Source organism: Aristolochia californica, unplaced genomic scaffold (genome assembly GCF_029961685.1).
Source record: "Aristolochia californica isolate CCGP_79_NKW_82.1479 unplaced genomic scaffold, dmAriCali1.0.hap1 SCAF_7, whole genome shotgun sequence".
Taxonomy (NCBI): domain Eukaryota; kingdom Viridiplantae; phylum Streptophyta; class Magnoliopsida; order Piperales; family Aristolochiaceae; genus Aristolochia; species Aristolochia californica.
In genome coordinates this window covers 36364863-36385193 of record NW_027182268.1, presented here as the reverse complement: position 1 = coordinate 36385193, position 20331 = coordinate 36364863, and the positions used below count along the sequence as shown (strand labels likewise).

Below are 20331 nucleotides of genomic sequence, written 5' to 3'. Positions count from 1 at the left end.
TGCACAATAATTCAATTATCAAAAGAAATCCGCCACGTTATAAAGACAGAGTAGAAGAAAAGGAAACTTGGTTTGAATCGATCTTACGATCTTACCCAGTTGCTGGGAATTAAGAGTTCTTATTTGATGAAGCTGAATAAAACCCAGTGACGAACAAAGTTGAAGCTGTAAGAACCGAGATGGAGAAGCTTCGATACTGTTCAGAAGAGAAGAGGCCGTCTTTTTCCCCAGTTTTGTCTTAATAGACGATGAACATTAAGATAGAAAGACAGAGTATGGAAGAAGCCAGAGGACAAAAGGTTGGTGGTGAGTCTGACAGACCGGTGCCGACAGAATAATCGGAACTGGACTGAACGACCTGCGCGTGGTGCTTCTTGTACAACTTTGCAGCTTTTGCTCCTCTTCTTCTCACTGTTACACATTGCTTTAGACAGTGAGAACATGAAGAGTAAAGAGTGGTTAAACTCTTGCAAACGTCCTTCATTTGCTGGACCTGACGACATCCCGCGTGACGGCTACCTGCCATATATGGCTTTCGTTCTGGACTGATATAATTGCGCGTCCAAGGTGTATAGAATTTGTGAAAATGTAATATCTGCTCTCTTTCATAGAGAAATAAGAGTCAGAAAAATGAATAGATTACAATATAAGAAAACCAACTGTAATAACAGTCTGAAATGCATCTAATAGAAGGTCTAGTAGAAGACAATTATAACAAACATCACATGAGTTTTATAACTGACTCCTCTGTCTTTGGCTTATCATCCCCCCTCACGTGAAAATGTCATGGAGTTATACGAAGCTGTGATTTGAGGGACAAGAACCTTGAACTTGTGAGATGCCTAGTCAATAGATCTGTTGGCTGCTCTTCAGGAGGAACAAAATGTAATTGTATTTTTCCTCTTATGACTTGATCTCGTATGAAATGAAGGTTTATTTCTATGTGTTTTGTTCTGGCATGAAACACTGGGTTCTTTGCCATATGGTAAGCATTGATATTATCATACCAGAGCAGAGGTATTTCAGGTATTGGTACACATTGCTCTTGCAGTCAATCTTGCATCCAAACAATCTCAGCAGTAGCTAAAGCAAGTTTTTGATACTCAGATTATGCACTGCTGCGAGACACTATTTTTTGTTTGGTAGAGGACCAAGAGATTAAGTTATCCCCTAGATAAACCAGATACCCACTTGAGCTTCGCCTATTGTCATGTTGAGTACCCCTATCTGCATCTGTGAATCTTTCTATTATCAAGTTACTTGAGGACTTAGCAGGAGCCCATCTTGTATTGTTCCTCTTAGGTATCAAAGTATTCTTTTGACTGAGAACCAATGAGTTGTGGTTGGTTGTTGCATAAATTGGCATGCCTTATTGACAGCAAAGGCTATATCAGGTCTTGTCAAGATAACATACTGAAGTGCCCCTACTACACTCTTATATTGAGTAACCTCTGCCATAGGATCACCATCAAATATACAAGTTCCGCCCAACAGCACCAGGTGTTTTTGCTGGTTTTGTATCAAACATTTCAGTTCTATGAAGCAGATCTGAAATGTATTTGGTTTGGCTCAAATGCATAGAGCCTTCATTGTAAGACTCCTCTATATTGAGGAAGTATGAGAGTTGACCCAAGTCTCTTAAGGCAAAAACATAATCAAGTTTAGCTATGAGAGAAGAAATATGTGTTGAGGAGCTGTGTATTATTATGATATCATCAACATATACAAGTACTATCAAAGTAGTGGCCTTACCAAAATGTAGAAACATAGAACTATCAGTCCTAGAATTGTTGAATCCCCATTGTACAAGAATATAACTGAGTCTTTGAAACCAAGCTCGTGGTGCTTGTTTCAAGTCATATAAAGCCTTCTTCAATCCAAACACTTTGTTAGGAAATTAAGTGTCTAAGTATCTAGGAGGTTGAGACATATAGACTTGCTCTTCTAACTCATCATTTAGGAAAACATTGTGAACATCAAGCTATCGAATTTCCCACTTGAAACTGAGAGCAACAGTTAAGTATGATGCGAATAGTTGCAACATTAACTATTGGACTAAAAGTCTCAAAATAGTCCAGACCATGAGTTTGATTATAACCTTTTGCCACAAGCCTGACTTTATACCTCTCTATACTCCAATCTGGCTTGTGTTTCAATTTATACACCCACTTACAGCCTATCACATTGACATCAGGTGGTTGTTCAACAAGATCCCAAGTATTGTTTCGATGAAGAGTAGCAATCTCCATTTCCATAGCTTTAGTTTAGTTTAGATCTTTGAAGGCTAGTTTGAGAGTGGATGGTTCAGAAAATTTTATGGCAGAGAGATCAAGAATGGTTTTTTTTCTTGGTTATACCACACATCAACCTTGTTGTCATTCATGGAGCAGGAGGAGGAGTAGGTGGTTGAGTTTCGTGTATTGACTCAGGTAAAGAACTAGAGACAAGAGAAGTTGTTGGTGTATCCATAGGAGTAATAGAGTAAGAAAGTTCACTCAGGGAAAGAGATTGAGATGCTATAGAATCATTACTGCCATTTGAACAAGGATTAGAAGAAGTAGAGGAAATTATAATGGCTAGAGTGAAACATTCTGCTATAATATCATTGGATGGTGAAGAAGGTTTAGGCTAGGCGAAAGGAAATTGTGTTTCATCAAAGACCACATGTGGTGTCACATACACTCTTCTAGTCAGATAATCAAGACACAAAAATCCTTTGTGATTGAAGCTATAGCCAAGAAAATGACACTTTATAGATTTGTATTGCAATTTATGGTTGTTGTATGCTCGAATAAAAGGATAGCAAAGGCAGCCAAACACTCTAAGAAACTTATAATCTGGAATTCTTTTAAAAAGAGTGAAGTGGGGAGAGTCATACTTGAGAACTTTGCTTGGCATTCTATTGATGAGAAAAGTAGTTGTTTGAAAAGCATACTGCCAGAATCTCATTGGCAAGGAAGCATGTGCAAACAAGGCCAACCAGTCTCAACAACGTGCATGTGTTTCCGCTCGACTCTACCATTTTGATATGAGTTGTAAGGACAAGAAAATTGATGGAGTATACCAGATAGTATGAGAAAAGACATGAAAGATCTGAATTCGCCACAATTATCAGATTGTAAACACTTGATTTTTACATCAAATTGATTCTCCACTTGAAGTTTGAACTGCTTAAAGGTAGGAAGAGCTTAGTCTTTTGTTTGCAAAGGATAAAACCACGTGTACTATGAATAGTTATCTACAAACAGGATGAAGTATTTTGCACCAGAAGTAGACTTGACTGAAGCAGGTCCCCAAATGTATGTATGAACAAGTTCCAATGGTTTAGATGCACGAGAAATAGAGAGATGAGTTGGTAATCTATGACTTTGGCAAGCTAACAAGAAGAACGAACAGTAGCTTTATATTTTCCACAAGAAACATTACAATGATTCATAATTCTGGTTATAATGTCAAAGGTAGCATGGCCTAGTCTATGATGCCATAACTCTACTTTATTATCAACAATACCAGAATTATTAGAATGAAATGTGGTAGTATTAGTAATACCAACATAAGCCGTATTCTTGTTGTTGAACACTGGAAATTTGTAAAGACCATTCTCAAGTTTTCCTTGAGCAAACACCTTCTTCATATGTAGATCATGCACAAAGAAACTATTAGATTGAAACTCAATTAAGGCATTGTTATCTTAGCAAAACTTAGCCACACTAATCGAGTTTGCTAAGATAAAAGGAACATGAAACACCTTTTTGAGTATGTAGATCATTCACAAAGAAACTATTAGATTGAAACCCAATTAAAGCATTGTTATCTGAGCAAAACTTAGCCACACTAATCAAGTTTGCTGAGATAAAAGGAACATGAAACACCTTTTTGAGTTGGAAAGAGTGTGTGTTACAGACTAATCTTTTGAAACCAGTATTCGAAATGGATGGATGATTAACATTAACAATTGTGACCTTATTTGTCCCAGTGTATGGCGTAGCATTGGCTAAATTTCCCATGTTCTGAGTCAAATGATGACTTGCTCCAGAATCAAGATACCAATTGTCATCTACAAGATTGTTAGAAGAGGCAACCATAGCAGGTGTAGTGTTTTGATTACCAACATTTGAAGGAGTAGAAGTGTCCTGGGTGTTTGAAAGGAGATATCAAATTTGTGGTAACAAACCTGAACTGTGTGGCCAAATTTATCACATAATTGGCATTGAGGCTTCTCAGTGGAGCTGGAGTTTTGCCTTCCATTTTGTCTATATCTACCCCCACAACCACGTCCTTTGTAGTGGTAGTTGCTGGTATTTGGAGTATAGCCTTGTCCACGACCTCCATTAAATTTTCTTCCACCACCTCTGTTATTAGAGGAATGAGGCATAATTGGCAGATATAGTTGAGATTTGTTCAATCGAGCTTAGTTGCTCAAGACGATGTTCAAAAGCTAGTAGCATATTGTGTACAACTTCAAGAGAGATCTTATCATATCTAATGGTGATTGCAGTAACAATAACATTGTAGTCAGATCCAAGACCTCCAAGGAGATTCATAACCTGATCTTGTTTTGAGACAGGTTCTCCAATAGTTGCAAGTTTATCTGCAGTTACTTTGATTTTCACTATGCAGTCTATCATAGATAGTGAGCCTTTTTTCGTTGATTGTAACTCTAGCCTTAGTTGCATTATTCTGGCTCTTGAAGAAGATGAGTCTCTAAGGCATTCCAGACAGAGTGAGAGAAATTATGGTCTATGATATGTGCCATGATATCTGGTGTGAGTGACAAATTGATCCAGCTGAGGATTGTTTGATCTTCTCTCCTCTAAGCAACAAAAGTTGGATTGATCTCTCCTGAACTCAATTCTTTCTCTGGACAGATAGAGGTTCCATTTATGAAATCCTCAAAACCATTAACAAAAACAACATTATCAATCTGATATCTCTACAAGATGTAATTTGTTCGATCAAGTTTCACTGACAAAGTGTGATTGAGCATCTGATAAGAAGGAATGGTCACCATTATTGAGCTTTGTCCAGATCCAATTGAGCCAGAGGACGAAGAAGATTGAGTGGAAGCCATGATTGGATCAAGAGAAAAAAAAATGGAGAGAATTCCCACACCTTTGCTCAAAAGCTCTGATACCAAGATAGAATTTGTGAAGTTGTAATCTTTGCTCTCTTTCTTAGAGAAACAAGAGTAAGAAAAATGAATTTATATAGTTTATCAAAATGTGATTACAATAGAAGAAAACCAACAGTGATAACAATTGGTATAACTAAAATGCAGCTAATAGAAGTTTTAGAAGAAAGACACTTATAACAAATTAGTAACAATAAGCTAACAATAACAAGTTGATTTCATCACATGAGTTAACAATAACAAATTGGCTTCATCACATGAGTTCTATAACTAACTCCCCTATCTTTGGTTTATCACACAGTAATATGATCAATCAAGTCAAGAGATCCAGTCTTAGTCAGATTGTTCATTTTATGTTTAGAACGATAATTGATTGGACAGAAATGTTAGAATTGCCAAAGTTGAAGAATGTTCCTCTTAATCTTTGAATTCTTAAGTTACAGTAGTCTAATTACCCCTTCTTAGGTTACCAGGTTTTGAAGCCATATCAACGGTGTCGTGACCGGCCTGGAAGAACGGCGGAGTGCCTGGTTTTTCAAACTGCTTGTCTGAAGCAGTGTTCCCTGAAACATAAGCAGTTCTAATGAAACCCATGGGTGCTTGGACTACCCACCTCTCTAACAGCAGATCTGACACCAATAAAATCATACTCGAAAGAAGGTTAATCCACTAGCAATGCCTTCAATATTGAAACGTTTTAACATACTCAAAATTTCTGCTCCCCATCAGTTCAAAGTAAAAAGCACAACTACGAAGACAAAATTATGGCCCTTCACAGATTACAAGAACCGTGTTTACTTCCAGACAAACTAATCTACACTTGCAGGTGCACTTGAGGAGCCTCTTCCTCTTTTAAGTGCTTCCCATGCATGCACAACATGATAATTAAGCCTCTGCGGCACAGCCACACTAGACTCGATGTGATCTGTAGTAAGACATTAGCGGTGATTAACATGGACACGAATCATTTGCCCATCTTCTTGGGTTTCTTTGCAGAGGCATGTCTTCTTCTTGGTGGTGTCCGCTTCTTACCATTGTCTCCTTGTTTGGCAGTCGTATGTTTTACCACTTTCCCTTGCATAGCAGACACAGAATTGAGACTCTGCTCTTCTTCTCCTTCATCATCTGAACTCAGGACTAAGTCCTCCACAAAATCTTCATCTGCGGTTATGTCAGGCTTTGACTTCTTTGAATGCTTTGTCTTCTTTCCATCACTGCTCCTGTATTCCAAAATATTCAAATATCAAAACTGTTACTGAGTGCCATCATGAACCTAAGAAAACACGATTGAAGATAATCAACCATTTCCACTTCGTAGTTGTAAACGATAGATGGTTCGAAGAATTTTTTTTTCTAGTGGAAAACACTTATATCTTTCATATTAAAAACTCACATTCATGGCATATAAAAGAGACTTCTTAGGTTTCCTGTTCTTCTTACTTGCAATGTTTAATTTAGATTCCAACCTTAGTTTATGAGCACCACCTTGCCAAAGAATTCTCAAATATGAGAGCAGAAAAAGGTTCTATAACTATAACACCTCTTCACCTAACCCATCAAAATGACAGTTACCTTGAAATATTTGAAATAAATATAAATACTAATACATAAAGAAGAAAACAAAAATCTTACTTTGGCTTGCTTCCAGGCAACCATGAAGAATTGAAAATAGCAACCCCCTCATCAGTGTTTTCCACAACATTTTCTTCGTTGATTCCTGATATCTTTTTAGTAAATATAGCGGAGTCCTTGCCAACAACAATGCTGAAAAGAAAAATGCACAACAAATTAGTTTCTTTTTTTAACACAACAAATATTTTCACAAGGAATAAGTTGAATAAGTGTAATAAAATGAGTGAGTCAGACCTGGATTCAGCCATTGAGTCATTCCTCCGTTGTCCTTCTGCATGTAGAGTTGCAACATATTGAGACAGAGGGCTGTCTTTTGCCTCTTTTTCAACCTATAATGAAATGTTCACTGACTCATCATACATGGAAAATCATTATATTATCTGCGAGGATATACATAGATTGTGTGACAACTAATTTCAACTAGATATATTTATGGTTCTACTAGAAGCATCAATTCTTTTTGAAATGGTAGTCATCTGTTTTTACTGAAAAAACGGATTACACTTTGAAGACAGTGGGAAGGAGTAGCCAATCAAATACTAGAATCATCAATGGACATGGTACTAATGCAAAGAAGTTCATTTACATTTGCTAAACATTGATTTATAGCTTATCAATCAAGGGCTGTTTTAAAATTTTACACTTTTAAAAGTATGAATCCCCTCAAAATACACATAAAAAAGGGAAACTAATGGAAGCAATCATCCAAACCTCAAGAAACGATGCTAAGGCAGGATCATTTGGCAAAAACTTTATAGTCATACGCCTTGTGTTTGCAAACTCTAAAGACGCCTCAATCTGTATGTAAAAAGCTGATAAAATTAAGGATATCCTGAGAAGAGAGGTCCTGAAGAAAAGAACAATGAAAAGCATAGAGAAATACCTGACGGACAAGTGCCTTTATTAATTTACCGAATCTCTCAACCTTGGTAGATTTGCAAAAATTTCGTAATCTAACTAGTGGAATAAAAGATAGCTCAAAGAAGGCTACAGAGTAGCTCCACTGAGCTAAGTGTTCGGTAAGTTCTTCAACAACAGAAAATACACATGCCTCCTGGAAGCCACGTGTCTTGAGGGTTGGTTTACTTACCTGCATTACAAATATGACATAAATCAGACATTAACAAAGTAAACAGTTGGCTCATATAGAGATAAAACTTTTGGTCAATAGGACTTGACTTTCTCTTTATTTTCTTCTCTTCTCACCCTCGGTTATTTTAAAACTATGTACCTTTGTAAATGAAAACCATACCTAACATTTAAGCTCGGAAGGATCCCTACAATTTTAACATGTAATATAGTAATGCATTTCAAAATTTCTATATGTTGTCTTGCAACCCACTAACTAATGGTCTCAAAATGATATCATGTTAATTTAGTACAAGGGACCTTATGTGAGGCAATATTAGTTGGACATCCACTACATTATGTCCACAAACAACCAGTGCTTTTAAACTGAAAAAGAATTCTTCACCTTCAGTGTCGTACGCAAGTCAACTGCTTTGCCAACACCACCGGTAGGGGGTCTGTTTAATTCTTTCATCTCCAACATATCAAGAAGGAGCATAGAAACAGGTATGAAAGTACCAGTAGCAGCAGCAATCCTATTGAGCATTCTTGCACACCGTAACCTAAGTGGGAAGTACTTTGCGGTTGGCACCAATCGGGCCACTCCAGATATTATTTGAGTAAGTGGATAAGCAAGAGGTTTAAAATCAGCTTCAGAACTATAGGCACATAGCACTGCAGTCCAAAGTTCAAGGCAATTCATAAACTTCCATTCATAAACCTTCCTAAAAGATTCCTACAAAAACCAAAGGAAAGTAGTCAATAATATGCACAAAAGTGTGTCCAATGACTGTTTGGTTAGCCTATCAACCAAGAACCAGTTAGAAATTACTGTAATTGTAATAAACATTTTGGGAAATTACAGAAAAATACTTCTTGAGGGCTTATGCTTCTGTTCCTTTAGATTGGTTAATTTATTTATTTTGAAATGATTTTTTTTTTTTTTTTGAAATGAGATTTGGTGAATTTATTAACGAAAGCAAAGAGTATTATCTTATGTAATTATTAGAGTTTTCAGCCTAAAGAAATAAGGAAGAAAGAAATTGTACAGACATGTTAGGGGAAAATGAGCTGTAGGGAAATCCAGCTCTTCATGCAGCTCTTTTGCCTCACGAAAGAATCGTACTGTTACATGAACTGATTCTTTATTTACGAAATCACCATCCACCTTGAGAAATAACAATTGTTGTTTTCCTTTTCTAACATAAAGGGGCATTCAGAATAGTTCTCCACAGTTCTAAATAAAAAAGAGGGGCTGATAAACATTGACTAATACAAGTCAGCAGCAAAATGAGGCAACTCATTTGCACCTTCATCCCCTACAAATAATTCAGATCCCATTGACTTGATATGCGGCTCTCTAAAAGAATGTCACCTACAGAAGCCTTCTGTATGAGACCTACAAATGTGAGATCTTCCTGGTACTTGATGAACAGTTGCAATGGCAAGGGTTTGCATAAAAATATGCATAGCTGGTAATAGAAGTGAAAAGCAACAGACACCAATGTGCAACATGGATCATAATAGAAAATCTATCAAAAGTTTAAGCAGAAAAAAAGTTAGGTCATAAAAATCTACCAAAAGTTTAAGCAGAAAAAAAGTTAGGTCATAAAAATCTACCAAATGTTTGAGCTTGAGAACTTACAAGTAGAATTACAAGTAAAAATCTACTTACATACAACATGTTTCCCATGTTCTCAATGACATGGGTCACAATTAAAAAGGAAAAACTGAAATAGAAGTAAACTTTTCAACAATAACAGCAAAAGAGATTACATGAATTAGACTGAAATACGGATGGAATATAGTGAAACATAGTGACTTTGATGTTCCCAATAAAATGAGGCATAGAACTGAACTAGTAAAATACAAATTTAAATGGGTAAAAGTCTTATAAAACATATCCATATACCTTGGTCTTTACTGTAAGAGCATCTCTTAAGATCATGCCCAGCTGTCGAATGAAGACAAAGGCATGTTGATACGCATAAGCATGGTCTACACCATACAGTTCAGAGACACAGTTTGCAAGGAACTGAATATGTTGCAACTTTGACGCATTCACAAACTGGCAATTCAATATATAAGACTTGTATACTCCTTTCAAGCAAGCATCTAGACAATCAGAACCAAGTCTGATACACAAGTCCCTTATAAATAGAAAAGAAACAACGGGAAGCGCACCACCTCCTGTTCCCCAGAAATGAAGAGCAACCTATAGGAACAAAGTAAAAATTCAGATGAAAAGAGCCAGAAGAAATTATTGCTAAAAGTTAACATACATAAATGCATCGAAGAAATGTGTGCATTGATGTAGAACTAGTAACCAAAAGGGAGGCTGCTCCAGGTGGATTGAGCCCATGTCATAGCCACATTACAAGGTTTCCTAATGCAAGGTCTTTGTTTGTCTCGCAGATGGGGTAACTTGGAATGTGTATGTATGAAATACAAGAAAGAAGACAGCAAAGGAAGATCCCTGGCAGGTCTGCAATGAGAAATTTCAATATGATACTAAGTTGCAGCTGTTTGTGAAGGATATTAAAAGCTCAAGATAGGATCTCTTTTGTGGGTAACTTTCAAGAATCCATTTGAAGGCTATCCACAAGATGCCTGAATTGTGTTAGATAGCAAGTTTAATTGAATCATGAAGTGTTGCAGTACCAGTTGGACTTCTTAATTACTGGTTAGATAATATGCAAGCTACTCATGTAGAAAACTGATAGACAATATCTATGAACAGGTTAAACCTATTCTTGTTTCATCAATCCCATGGAATTGGAAAAAGTCTAAACTAATCCAGGTAATTCTGGTATTTTTAGATTCATCATAATTATGCCACTGTAGCACACGTTGCTGGCCATCAATAAGTAAATAAAAAAATTTACTTTTTATTCTTGTTGGGGTAATGCAGAAGAGAAAACCAAAAGCAAAAGTGGCTAACCTTTATATACTTCCGTAAAAGATTTTGAAATGCTGCCAAAAATATGACTGAATATCTGAGACGCCGTAGAGTAAATGAAATCATCTGATTGTCTGTCATTTGGTTCAATACATGGAGGGAATTCCCAAGATATGACTTCACTAAACTCCCGTAGTTCTTCCATGCTTTGGTGGTCATCAAATCAATAACGGTCTCCTTTTTACCTCCACTGCTAGGGAGTTTTAACAAATCACGTAGAACTCCATCCATTTCATTTAGAACAAACAACATTATCTTATTAAATACACTACTAGATATGACATTGAATTTTGTCTTTTCACCATCATCACCATAGTGGCACGCTGTCCTAAAAGCTCGCATTAGAGAGCGAACAGCTCCCACACTTCGATTTTGTTGAATTGAATTGCACCATGAATCAACCATGGCAGTGGTAATTATATTTGTTGATGCTTTCTCGACATCCTCTGCCATATCTTCAGACTTCATCTCATCGAGTTCAGCCTCAGAATCATCCTTAAGCCACATTGAGACAAACACATATGGGCATTAGTTGACATAAAAGTTGGTGGACGACCATGATAAATACTCTCCAAGCTTTAAACAAAACACCTACAGGGATGTCTTCATCGTTGAAATCTAACAGCTCCTTGTCTTGTTCTTTCAAGAACTCATAGAACTCTGGGTCCTGCAGAAATAAAACAAAGTAGAAAGACTTACAGCTAGTGAAACATTTAGATGTACCCAAGCATAGCAGCACACCTGCTTAGCTCTCTAGTCTACAAGAAAATTTCAGTAAAGTACAATAAAAGTCAAGATTAAGCAAAATTTCAGTAAGACAAATGTGATTGCTTAAGAGTAAGTAAAATTCCAGAGCATTTGATATGAAAAGTAGAAATTAAAAGGATGTAGACTAATTGCCACATGTCCCACAGGCTTCAATTTCTCCATTCATATACATGCTCAAAGGAATTCCAGTCAAAATAAGAAAAGGTGCATCTCAATGAGGAATTAACATTTCATAATTAATGAAATATAGGCAAAGAGTATTACTTTCTCTTGGAGTCTTTGCAGCTGTTGCATGTGCTCTTTGGCCTTCTGTTTCGACCCCTGGTCCATATCTTCCAACATTGTCTTTCTTTTATCTAAACATAATTATTCAAATAAGGGTTAGAAAACATTAGGGAGAAAGTACCTATTTAGAGAAATTTCAGGTGACGGTTGTCAATAAATCACCTGAACCGTCTTCAACATCTGATACTTCTGGGGAGGGTTTGTTCCTCAGCTTCCTCTTCCTTGGATCTCCTATCAGGAAATCGTCTTTTGCCACGACCCATCTCGACTCTGCCAGGAAGGATGCGTACAGTGGCTGTAAAGAATGGGCTGTCTCTGAAGACTCCCGATTGTTACGATAAAAAATCGTTGATATGGCAGGTCCTGCATATGATTGGCTGTCTAGAATTAATGGAAAGGATGCAATCACAAACTGTGGACCCACAAAGAGGCTAATCAGCATGACAAATGCTGATTAGGAAAATTATTGACTATAAATAAACTAATAAAGAAACTACTCTCTCTCTCTCTCATAGAAAAAAATGGCTAAATCATAAGCATGCGGAAGAATCAATTAGAGAAGTACATTATAATAATAAAAAGGAAGTGGGTGGATAATGGTCCATAAAATTAAGGTTCATATGAAATCTATGATGATAGGAAACAAGTGTGTAAAGCAACTCACAGCAAGTGCCAGTACCAAGATAAATAAAAAAAGGTCTATAAAATACACGTGTTTGTAAGATAACATTCATTGCACATTGTTATTTTTTGCAAGGAGAAAATAAAAAGCATTTGAACAAAAAAAAAGGACCAATGATATAAGAAACTGTTGGAAAAGAACAAAATAAAAATATCCTAATTGCTTGGCCCATCAGTGATACCATCATTGATATACTTCTGTACACTTATACACAACTTGTTTCCATATACATTCAAATTAACTAGAGAATAAATAAATAAAGAATCAGGAAAACCATCCAGCCTCTTCTTCTCATTCCTCTGGCAGAAATCATTAGATCAGCTAGCTGCCTCGCTGAACAATCTATAAATTGTTCTCATCATATCTTTTAGTCCCCCTCGGATTTCATTACAATGTGATAAGGTAGAACAAACGAGACATCTCACTTAACATATTGTCTCACAATTATTGAATGCTATAATAATCCTAAGAAAACCTAATACAACTACAGAAATAGAAAAAAGTGTGTGTCTGAATACTCCAATCATTGATAGTAGCACCACTCAGGTTCTGCTATGCATATAGCGCTGCTTTTGTTTCATACTGTGGTTTACTTTCTGCATAAACGAATAATTGTAATGAACTAGCGACAACATCAAAGACTTGCCTAGGAACCTCACTTTTGAATGGTCTTACCGGTTAGCTGTAACCAGTTTCCATCATCTCACTTAGTGGTAGAATATTAATATAGTTTTTACCGTTTTTTAATGCAAAACAATGTGCTAAGCTCTACATGAAAAAAGACAAAAATATTAATATTACTTGATTATGCTGCTTTCTTCAAATAAGATGCATCAACAATAAAAAAAGAAAAAAGAAAAATTTGTTCAAACAAATGTGAGAAGAAGTGGCGAAAGTGGTCTATCTAAGAAGAATGAACAAATGATGTTTGACAGTACCTGTTCTTTCTCAAAGTGAGCTTACACCTAACAGATGACGAGTCCAAACTTGTTGAAGACCAACAGGGGAGACAAGGACTCTCTGAACTTTGGGTAGAGGGCTGAGGATTACCTTCTATTAAAGGTCAAACACAGAGAGCGAGAGAGAGGTAGAGAGATTGGGGAGAGAGGGGGAGAGGGAGGGAAAGAGAGTGACAGAGCGAAAGAAAAATGGAAGCATAGAGAGATCAAACAGAGAGCCAACGTGTTGTGGTCTCTGACCATGGACCGAGTTATACGACGGTGGGAGAGGTCTTCTTGCAACTCTGGAGCAGAACCAGGACGTCGTGACCTTCTGGTCTACCTATGATGACGAATTGGGATTGAAAACGGAATGGGGAAGAGATAGGGAGGAACGCAATGGAAATCGATTGGAGAAGACCAAGCTCGTCGAAGGGAAGCTTGCACCTTGGGTTCCTCAGGGGGAACGCCGACCCTAGGTTCTTTAGAGGAGAATGATTGTTTTTACAAAAATGGCCTTAAAGCTACGTCGCCTCTGTATGATTCGGTCTGCTATCGACTCCGTAACACAACGAGAGGGCAAAGGGGAGAGAGAAATGGAAACAGGGAAGGAATGCAAGAGAGACCGAGAAGAGAGCGAGAGAAAGAGAGTGCAACAGAGCCAAATCGAGAGCTCCACTTTTACGCAGAAGTAGAACCAGAGAAATCAGACTAGAAAGCCGGGGTCAGGCTGGAAACGGGTTTGACCCTGTCCACAACATTAAAAACCATGATAGGGTTAGATTAGAAAGAGATTATCACAGCAAAATTCTCTAATATATCATTTAAATCGACTTTAATAATAAAATAAATATTTTAATTGACAAAACATTTTTAAAATACACCATATTAGTGAAATACCCCCTGCCATGCAACAAGAGGGGAAAACCCCTTTCCTATACAAACCGGGTCGAATCGGGTCGGTTTCTTCCTTTGACCCAACTCGTTCTCACCCATACGCCCAAGGGGACAAGGGTTTAGGGTTTTGGCTTTTATCGGGTTTTGGATGTTGGTACGTGCTATCCGCGTTCAAAATTTGGGTCAGTGTCTTCGGGCATTCGAAAGTCCATCTGCAGCTCGGCCAGCCAGGGATTGAGCTGAAATCTCTCTCCCTGATAAGGTGCGTGTCAAGGCTGCTGAACGCAGAAAAGTATAGGCCGCGTTCGCTCGCAGAAAATGGCTGCTAATTGCGCAAGAGGACGTCTCTCTGTCTCTCTTTCTGCTACATTTGTGAGAAGATTTAAATCATTCTCTATGGTAGCAGCTGAATATATGGGGTCAGCGTCTCCAGCGCCCGTCTCTGGTCGTTTTTCCCGACATAGACGTACTTTAGTCTCTAGGTAAGAAGTCTAAACTTATGGGTTTTAATGTGTTTTTTTTTAGTTTTCGTGTTTACATTTCATAAAAGTTCTGGATGTTTGGCTCTCTATTGTTGTTTATTACGTTCGTGCTATGGATTAGACCCTAGTTTCTTGATACGGATCAACTCTTGGAAGTTCGAAGTTTTTGGCTCTTCTCGTTTTCTGTTGTGAGCATGTTGTGCCTGAATTCCCAAGTCGGGGCTTTTATTTTTTTCTTTTTCTTGGATGGGTATCTTTCTATATGATGCCCCCATCTGCTTTTAGATTAGGTAGACTCATACCATATGGAGCTTGTCTGGCTGTTTCGGTGAACTGAACTATATGCCTGAAAGATGGTTTTTATGTCTATTATTATCTAAACAAGTTGACTTTGTTTGGTTTGCTACTTTCTGTATTTATCTTACTTGGTTGAATCCGGTCGTTAAGGATCTGAAATTAAATTTTGTCCAGTGTGCAATATTGCTTTGTGTGTTTACATTTCTATTTCTGTGTGCAATATTTTTGCCTTTGGTTTCTAGTTTGTGATATTGGCTTCAAGTCTCACTGGGGTGACTGGGGTGACTGGGGTTTGGGATGCAGTGCGTGCGTGCGTGCGTGCGTGCGCATGCGTGCGTGTGTGTGGGTGTGGGTGTGGGTGTGTGTGTGTGTGTGTGTGTGTGTGTGTGTGTGAGTATGTGTGTGGGTGTGTGGGTGTGTGTGGGTGTGTGTGGGTGTGTGTGTGGGTGTGGGTGTGGGTGTGTGTGGGTGTGTGTGGGTGTGTGGGGGGGGGGGGGGGGGGGGGGGGTTGTGTGTGGGTGGGTGTGGGTGTGTGTGGGTGGGTGTGTGTGTGTGGGTGTGTGTGTGGGTGTGGGTGTGTGGGTGGGTGTGGGTGTGTGTGGGTGTGTGTGTGGGTGTGGGTGGGTGTGTGTGGGTGTGTGTGGGTGTGTGTGGGTGTGTGGGTGTGGGTGTGGGTGTGTGGGTGTGTGTGGGTGTGGGTGTGGGTGTGTGTGTGTGTGTGTGGGTGTGTGTGTGTGTGTGGGTGTGGGTGTGTGGGTGTGGGTGGGTGTGTGGGTGTGTGTGTGTGGGTGGGTGGGTGTGTGGGTGTGTGTGTGTGGGTGGGTGGGTGGGTGTGTGTTATTCTTTGTTCTTTTTTTCCCCAAAACCATGGAGTTAATTTGTGTTGAATAAGGGTAGCTGAATACTTTGGCCGGCAACTCTTAACTCTCATATGTTTTAGTTGATGTATTTTCCCCTTGGATATGAACTGAAAAACAAGTGTTATTATTTCTTTATGTTGTTGGACTTATTGGTCTTTCACTGTTGCCATGTTGCTGTTCCCAGCTATCCTGTCTGCTCTTTTGCTGTTTCCACCAGCTTGCATAATTATTGATCTGATTTTTACATGTTACTGTATTTCTGCAAGATGGTTTCATAACTTCTGTTGTGTTTTGTACTTCCTGTCAATATATTGTGTATTTCTGTTTCTATGAAAAACATGGTTGTCTTTATTGGTTGCTACATATTGGTATAAAACCTATGCACATAACCCTGTTAAATTTGCATCGTGTATTTCTTTTCTATTATAACTGACTGTGAAATTTAGTTATAAACACACAGTATGTTATTCTTTACAATCAAATGTCTAAAATCAGGCCCCTGTTTGCTAGGTTTCCTTGGGAGTTAGGCTCCGCCCAGTCATTGATGCCATTGCATAGTGTTACTGCTTCTGCTTTGTTTACTTCTATGCTTTCTCTCGAAGCTCAGAACTGGGGGTGGCTTGCAGAAGGTATTTTCCTTTAAATTGTTATCCTCATTTGAGATACGTTAAACAGGAATTAATAGTTCTTAGCCATTGCTACTTCAATAAACTATAACTTTCATGTTTTCACATTTCTTTCAGTTTTTCTGTATTCACCTTCCAGATTTAGCAGGTGCAGTCTTGACCTGCTCTTGCCTTACACTGTTTATTGATTCTGAGTTATTTTGACTCAGTGTCCTCTTTGGATTCAAGAGAGAACATCTCCACTGAAAAACTCTTCTAAAAACTCTTTTAAGTTATCAGTACTTTCATGCTGGATAATGGTATATGCTTGATAGAGTGCTATTGATATATCCTCTTCAATTATTCTCTGCTTCTACTTTCTTTTCTCCTTATCAAAAAAACAATGTCCTTTACTACATAAAATTTACACAATGACAAGAATAATATTACGGTTCTTCATTTTACGGAAGTGTTTGATGGGTGTGGTGCATTTGATGTTATGGGAATACTTGGTGGAACAAACATAAGTTTGAATTTCTTTCATTTCCCTAGAAAGCATTCAGTACATCTGCTGTAGGAAAACCTTACTGACATAGCTGTGTATATCAAGATATAGTTAAAATTCTGATCTCATGCACATGGAAAAGTTTGTGTAGGTTTTGAGTTGTGGTTATCCTACTCTGGACCATGCATTTACTTTCACCAATATGAAGATCAATTCAGTCTGCAAACCTATATTCTCCAAGCTTTCTGTGGGTTTCACTCACTAGTTTTATTTCTTCCAACCGATCTCTTGTTGGTGGGTTTGCTTAACCAAAATGTCCAATCTATCACAATCCTTCAGGTGTCTTGTTTCATTTGTCATAATTAAATAATGGCAACAATCCGTTTGATTTTAGCCAACTTCTTCGTACGTTATTGTGAACCTTTTCTATTGTGTGCATCTTATTCTTTTACCCCTTCTTACTTGTAGGTTTTATATGCCATTTAAAAAAAAAATTAGTTTTATTTGTTCCTTCTTGCTATGAGAAATCATCTTTATAGGTGTTTTGTTCTTTTTGCCTTTCCCTGCTATAACCAAGTGAGATGAACTAGAAGGTGTAAGTCGTTCTACTTTTTTGGTTTTAAGTTTACCTGCAAATTCTCTACAAGCAACTAAGAAATCAGAGAAGTTTGCAATGAAGTACTACATTTGCTAACTTGCTTCACCTTACTTCCGTTTCCTTAATGATAGGATTGGCAAGTACGCTTTAACAGGACCAGTGAGGTTGATCCAGGGGTGGAGAACAGCAACACGTAAAGAAGCGTTAATATGTCATATTCATATTCAAAATACCATCCGTCTTTCAGAGCAATTTTCAATTTGTGATTATTTAAAACATTTCACCATCAAAGAGCCTTGTTTACTCGAAAGAAAATCAAGTTAGTCTTTTGTAAACTTACACAGTTGAGTTACTTATAAGGTTTCTCATCAAGTTGAAGAATAGGAATGCTTTCAGATTAGTATTTTCTGAATAATGCTGTGCTTCAAGATCTCATGACATATTTGAACCATGGTTATGGAACTCGTTGGGTTGATCGTGAACAGAGCAAATTGACTGAGTTTCTAAGAGGGTGGTACAATATGGGGGTTGGGACTAGGAACCGGTTTTTTGCACAGAATCAGTTGATTTAGCTCCCAAGACTGAAGTTTGTCTTTTAGGGGTGAATCAGATTGGACAGTCAGAGAGAAGCAGCTTTTTAGGTAGCAATCCAATACCCAGTAGTGGGTGTGGTTAAGCTGTTCACCATCAAGGAAGAAGCCCTTGTGATTCTGCTGCCACAATTTGAAGGTCTTCTGGCATTAATTTATGCTACTTTTGGAAGAGTTGAAAATTAGCTGAGACATATGGTTAAAGGTGGGAAAGAAAAAAAAAAAATCCCACATCATCAATAAGTCCCAAAAAAAAAAAAACTAAGTTCTTAAATAACAAATGAGGCACATGTTACATGTATTTCAGTCAAGTTCAACCGGCAAATAGTCACCTGAACCCATTCTAGACCTGTGCCACGACCCCAACTTCAAAGACTATATACATCACTTTCTCCTGACGTGAGAAGCTTCTATTTTGGCCACTTTTTTATGGGCGAAACCATCTGGTCTAAAAGACCTGCCTGGAGAGTGATGTGAGTCCATTCTATTTGGCCCACATCAATAATGCCTAAGAACACCAAAAAGGTTCGTAAGTGTACCCCGGATTTTATGGAAAAAAAGCCGAAAATCGAGCTCACCCTAAACCATAACATTAAACCCTTAAAGAATTTAACCATTATTAATTAATTAAATAAATAAAATATTAAAATACTAAAATAACCTTGTGTTTTATTCAAATGAATAAAATTATAAATTATTATTATATGTTTACTAATATTTATTAAAATTATTAAAAAATAATCCCATGTGGATAAGTGGATACAAAAATCTTGAGTTTATTAGCTAGAAAAAATATTTCTTAAATGGCTAATCATTCTGGGATAAGCCTTTTACCCAAATCTTATCTGTAGATTTCACGGGGATAAGGCAGGTTATCGAAAACCCAAAACTAAATTAAGAGCCTTATCTGTAGAGCAGATTTCACCTGAAAGCATGAGGACGACCAGAGAAATGCAGGCCGGAGACCGCCGAAGGAAGAGACTTTCTTATACGAAGCCGACGTTAGGGCCCATAAAGAGTCGTGCAACATGCAGGAGACGAGACGCTCGATCGCCTCTTTTGAAACTCTTCGGCGCAGAAATCATTTTTTACCAGACATGAAAGCCAGAGTCCCACAGTTCCAGTGGAAGCAGAGCAAGAAATTTCCTTCCTCTCTTCCATTCTTAGAAGACTAGATGGTCTCAGGTTTGAAGTGGCGACTACGATCACAGGACCGTTGACCGTCAGGTCCCGACTATTTATTTCCGGCAAAGAAGAACCTTTCAGGGTCTATTTCATGCGAGGGCAACTCGAAACTCTTCGCGAAGATGAAATCGGCGGTCATAATTTAAAGGCAAAACTCGAGGGTCACTCTCGAACCACGCTTCACGTAAACCCTTTTTCTACGATTTTTTATAATCCTTTTAAATTAAACAGAAGTTGCAGAGAGAGAAAGATTGATCTAGAAATCGAGAGAGCAAAAGAGGAATGACGTAAGATTTTAAAGAAGTCACCTACGTCGTAGAAATGACGTCCGTTGCTGATGAAGTTACCGTTGCGTAATCGTCCTTTTCCATCTGTGATTTCATCCTCTTTTATTTCTTACTTTGATTGAATGAAATTTGAGAATCTTCCTGCTTTCTCCGCAACAGCTCGAAAATAAGGTTGGATCGTGACTTAATCAAGCACAGCAATCACTCGAGTGACGCAAACGCACTTATTTTCTCTACGCTGTGGGGGAAGATGCTATATGAAACGAGAAGAAAAGAGTATCGCAGAAATGGTGGAAAGTCGCAGTGTGTTCATGCTAAAAACAGAAAATTTTGCTCTTTTCCTGCTCTTCAATCCAACTACCCTCCTTCCTAAAACATACATGCAATCCAGAAAGTAGGTTGGCTCCTGGTTTCTGCGAAACCTCTGAAGACGTGTACGAAGGGAGGATCAGGATGAGCCCGCCTTTATTCGTTTTGTTGGTAGTGATGATAAGCTTTTTTGACGATACGAAAAAGCGAACGATCATCATGAAAGTGAAGGTGGTTTCCCTATCTTTTCTTT

The 20331-nt window shown here is 38.0% G+C and overlaps 1 protein-coding gene across 1 annotated transcript; it reads right to left on the bottom strand.

Moving 5' to 3' along the window:
* Positions 1 to 5804: 5804 nt before the first annotated feature.
* Positions 5805 to 12088, bottom strand: LOC137936358 (nucleolar complex-associated protein 2). The gene is made up of 11 exons (XM_068780965.1): positions 12006 to 12088; positions 11823 to 11914; positions 11386 to 11457; positions 10773 to 11285; positions 9744 to 10046; positions 8238 to 8567; positions 7647 to 7853; positions 7475 to 7561; positions 6998 to 7092; positions 6764 to 6895; positions 5805 to 6351 (listed from the first exon to the last, which is right to left on the bottom strand). Exons 2-11 carry the CDS (start codon positions 11898 to 11900, stop codon positions 6096 to 6098), a joined length of 2073 nt encoding a protein of 690 aa, XP_068637066.1. The 5' UTR covers positions 11901 to 11914; positions 12006 to 12088; the 3' UTR covers positions 5805 to 6095.
* Positions 12089 to 20331: the final 8243 nt, after the last annotated feature.

Excerpts from the sequence above, each read along its gene's own strand:
- LOC137936358 (XM_068780965.1), bottom strand. The coding sequence starts at position 11,900 with ATGTTGGAAGATATGGACCAGGGGTCGAAACAGAAGGCCAAAGAGCAC. Across the intron at positions 8,568-9,743 it reads CTCTTACAGTAAAGACCAAG|GAATCTTTTAGGAAGGTTTA; the intron begins GTATATGGATAT and ends TGGTTTTTGTAG. Across the intron at positions 7,562-7,646 it reads TAAAGGCACTTGTCCGTCAG|ATTGAGGCGTCTTTAGAGTT; the intron begins GTATTTCTCTAT and ends TTTTACATACAG.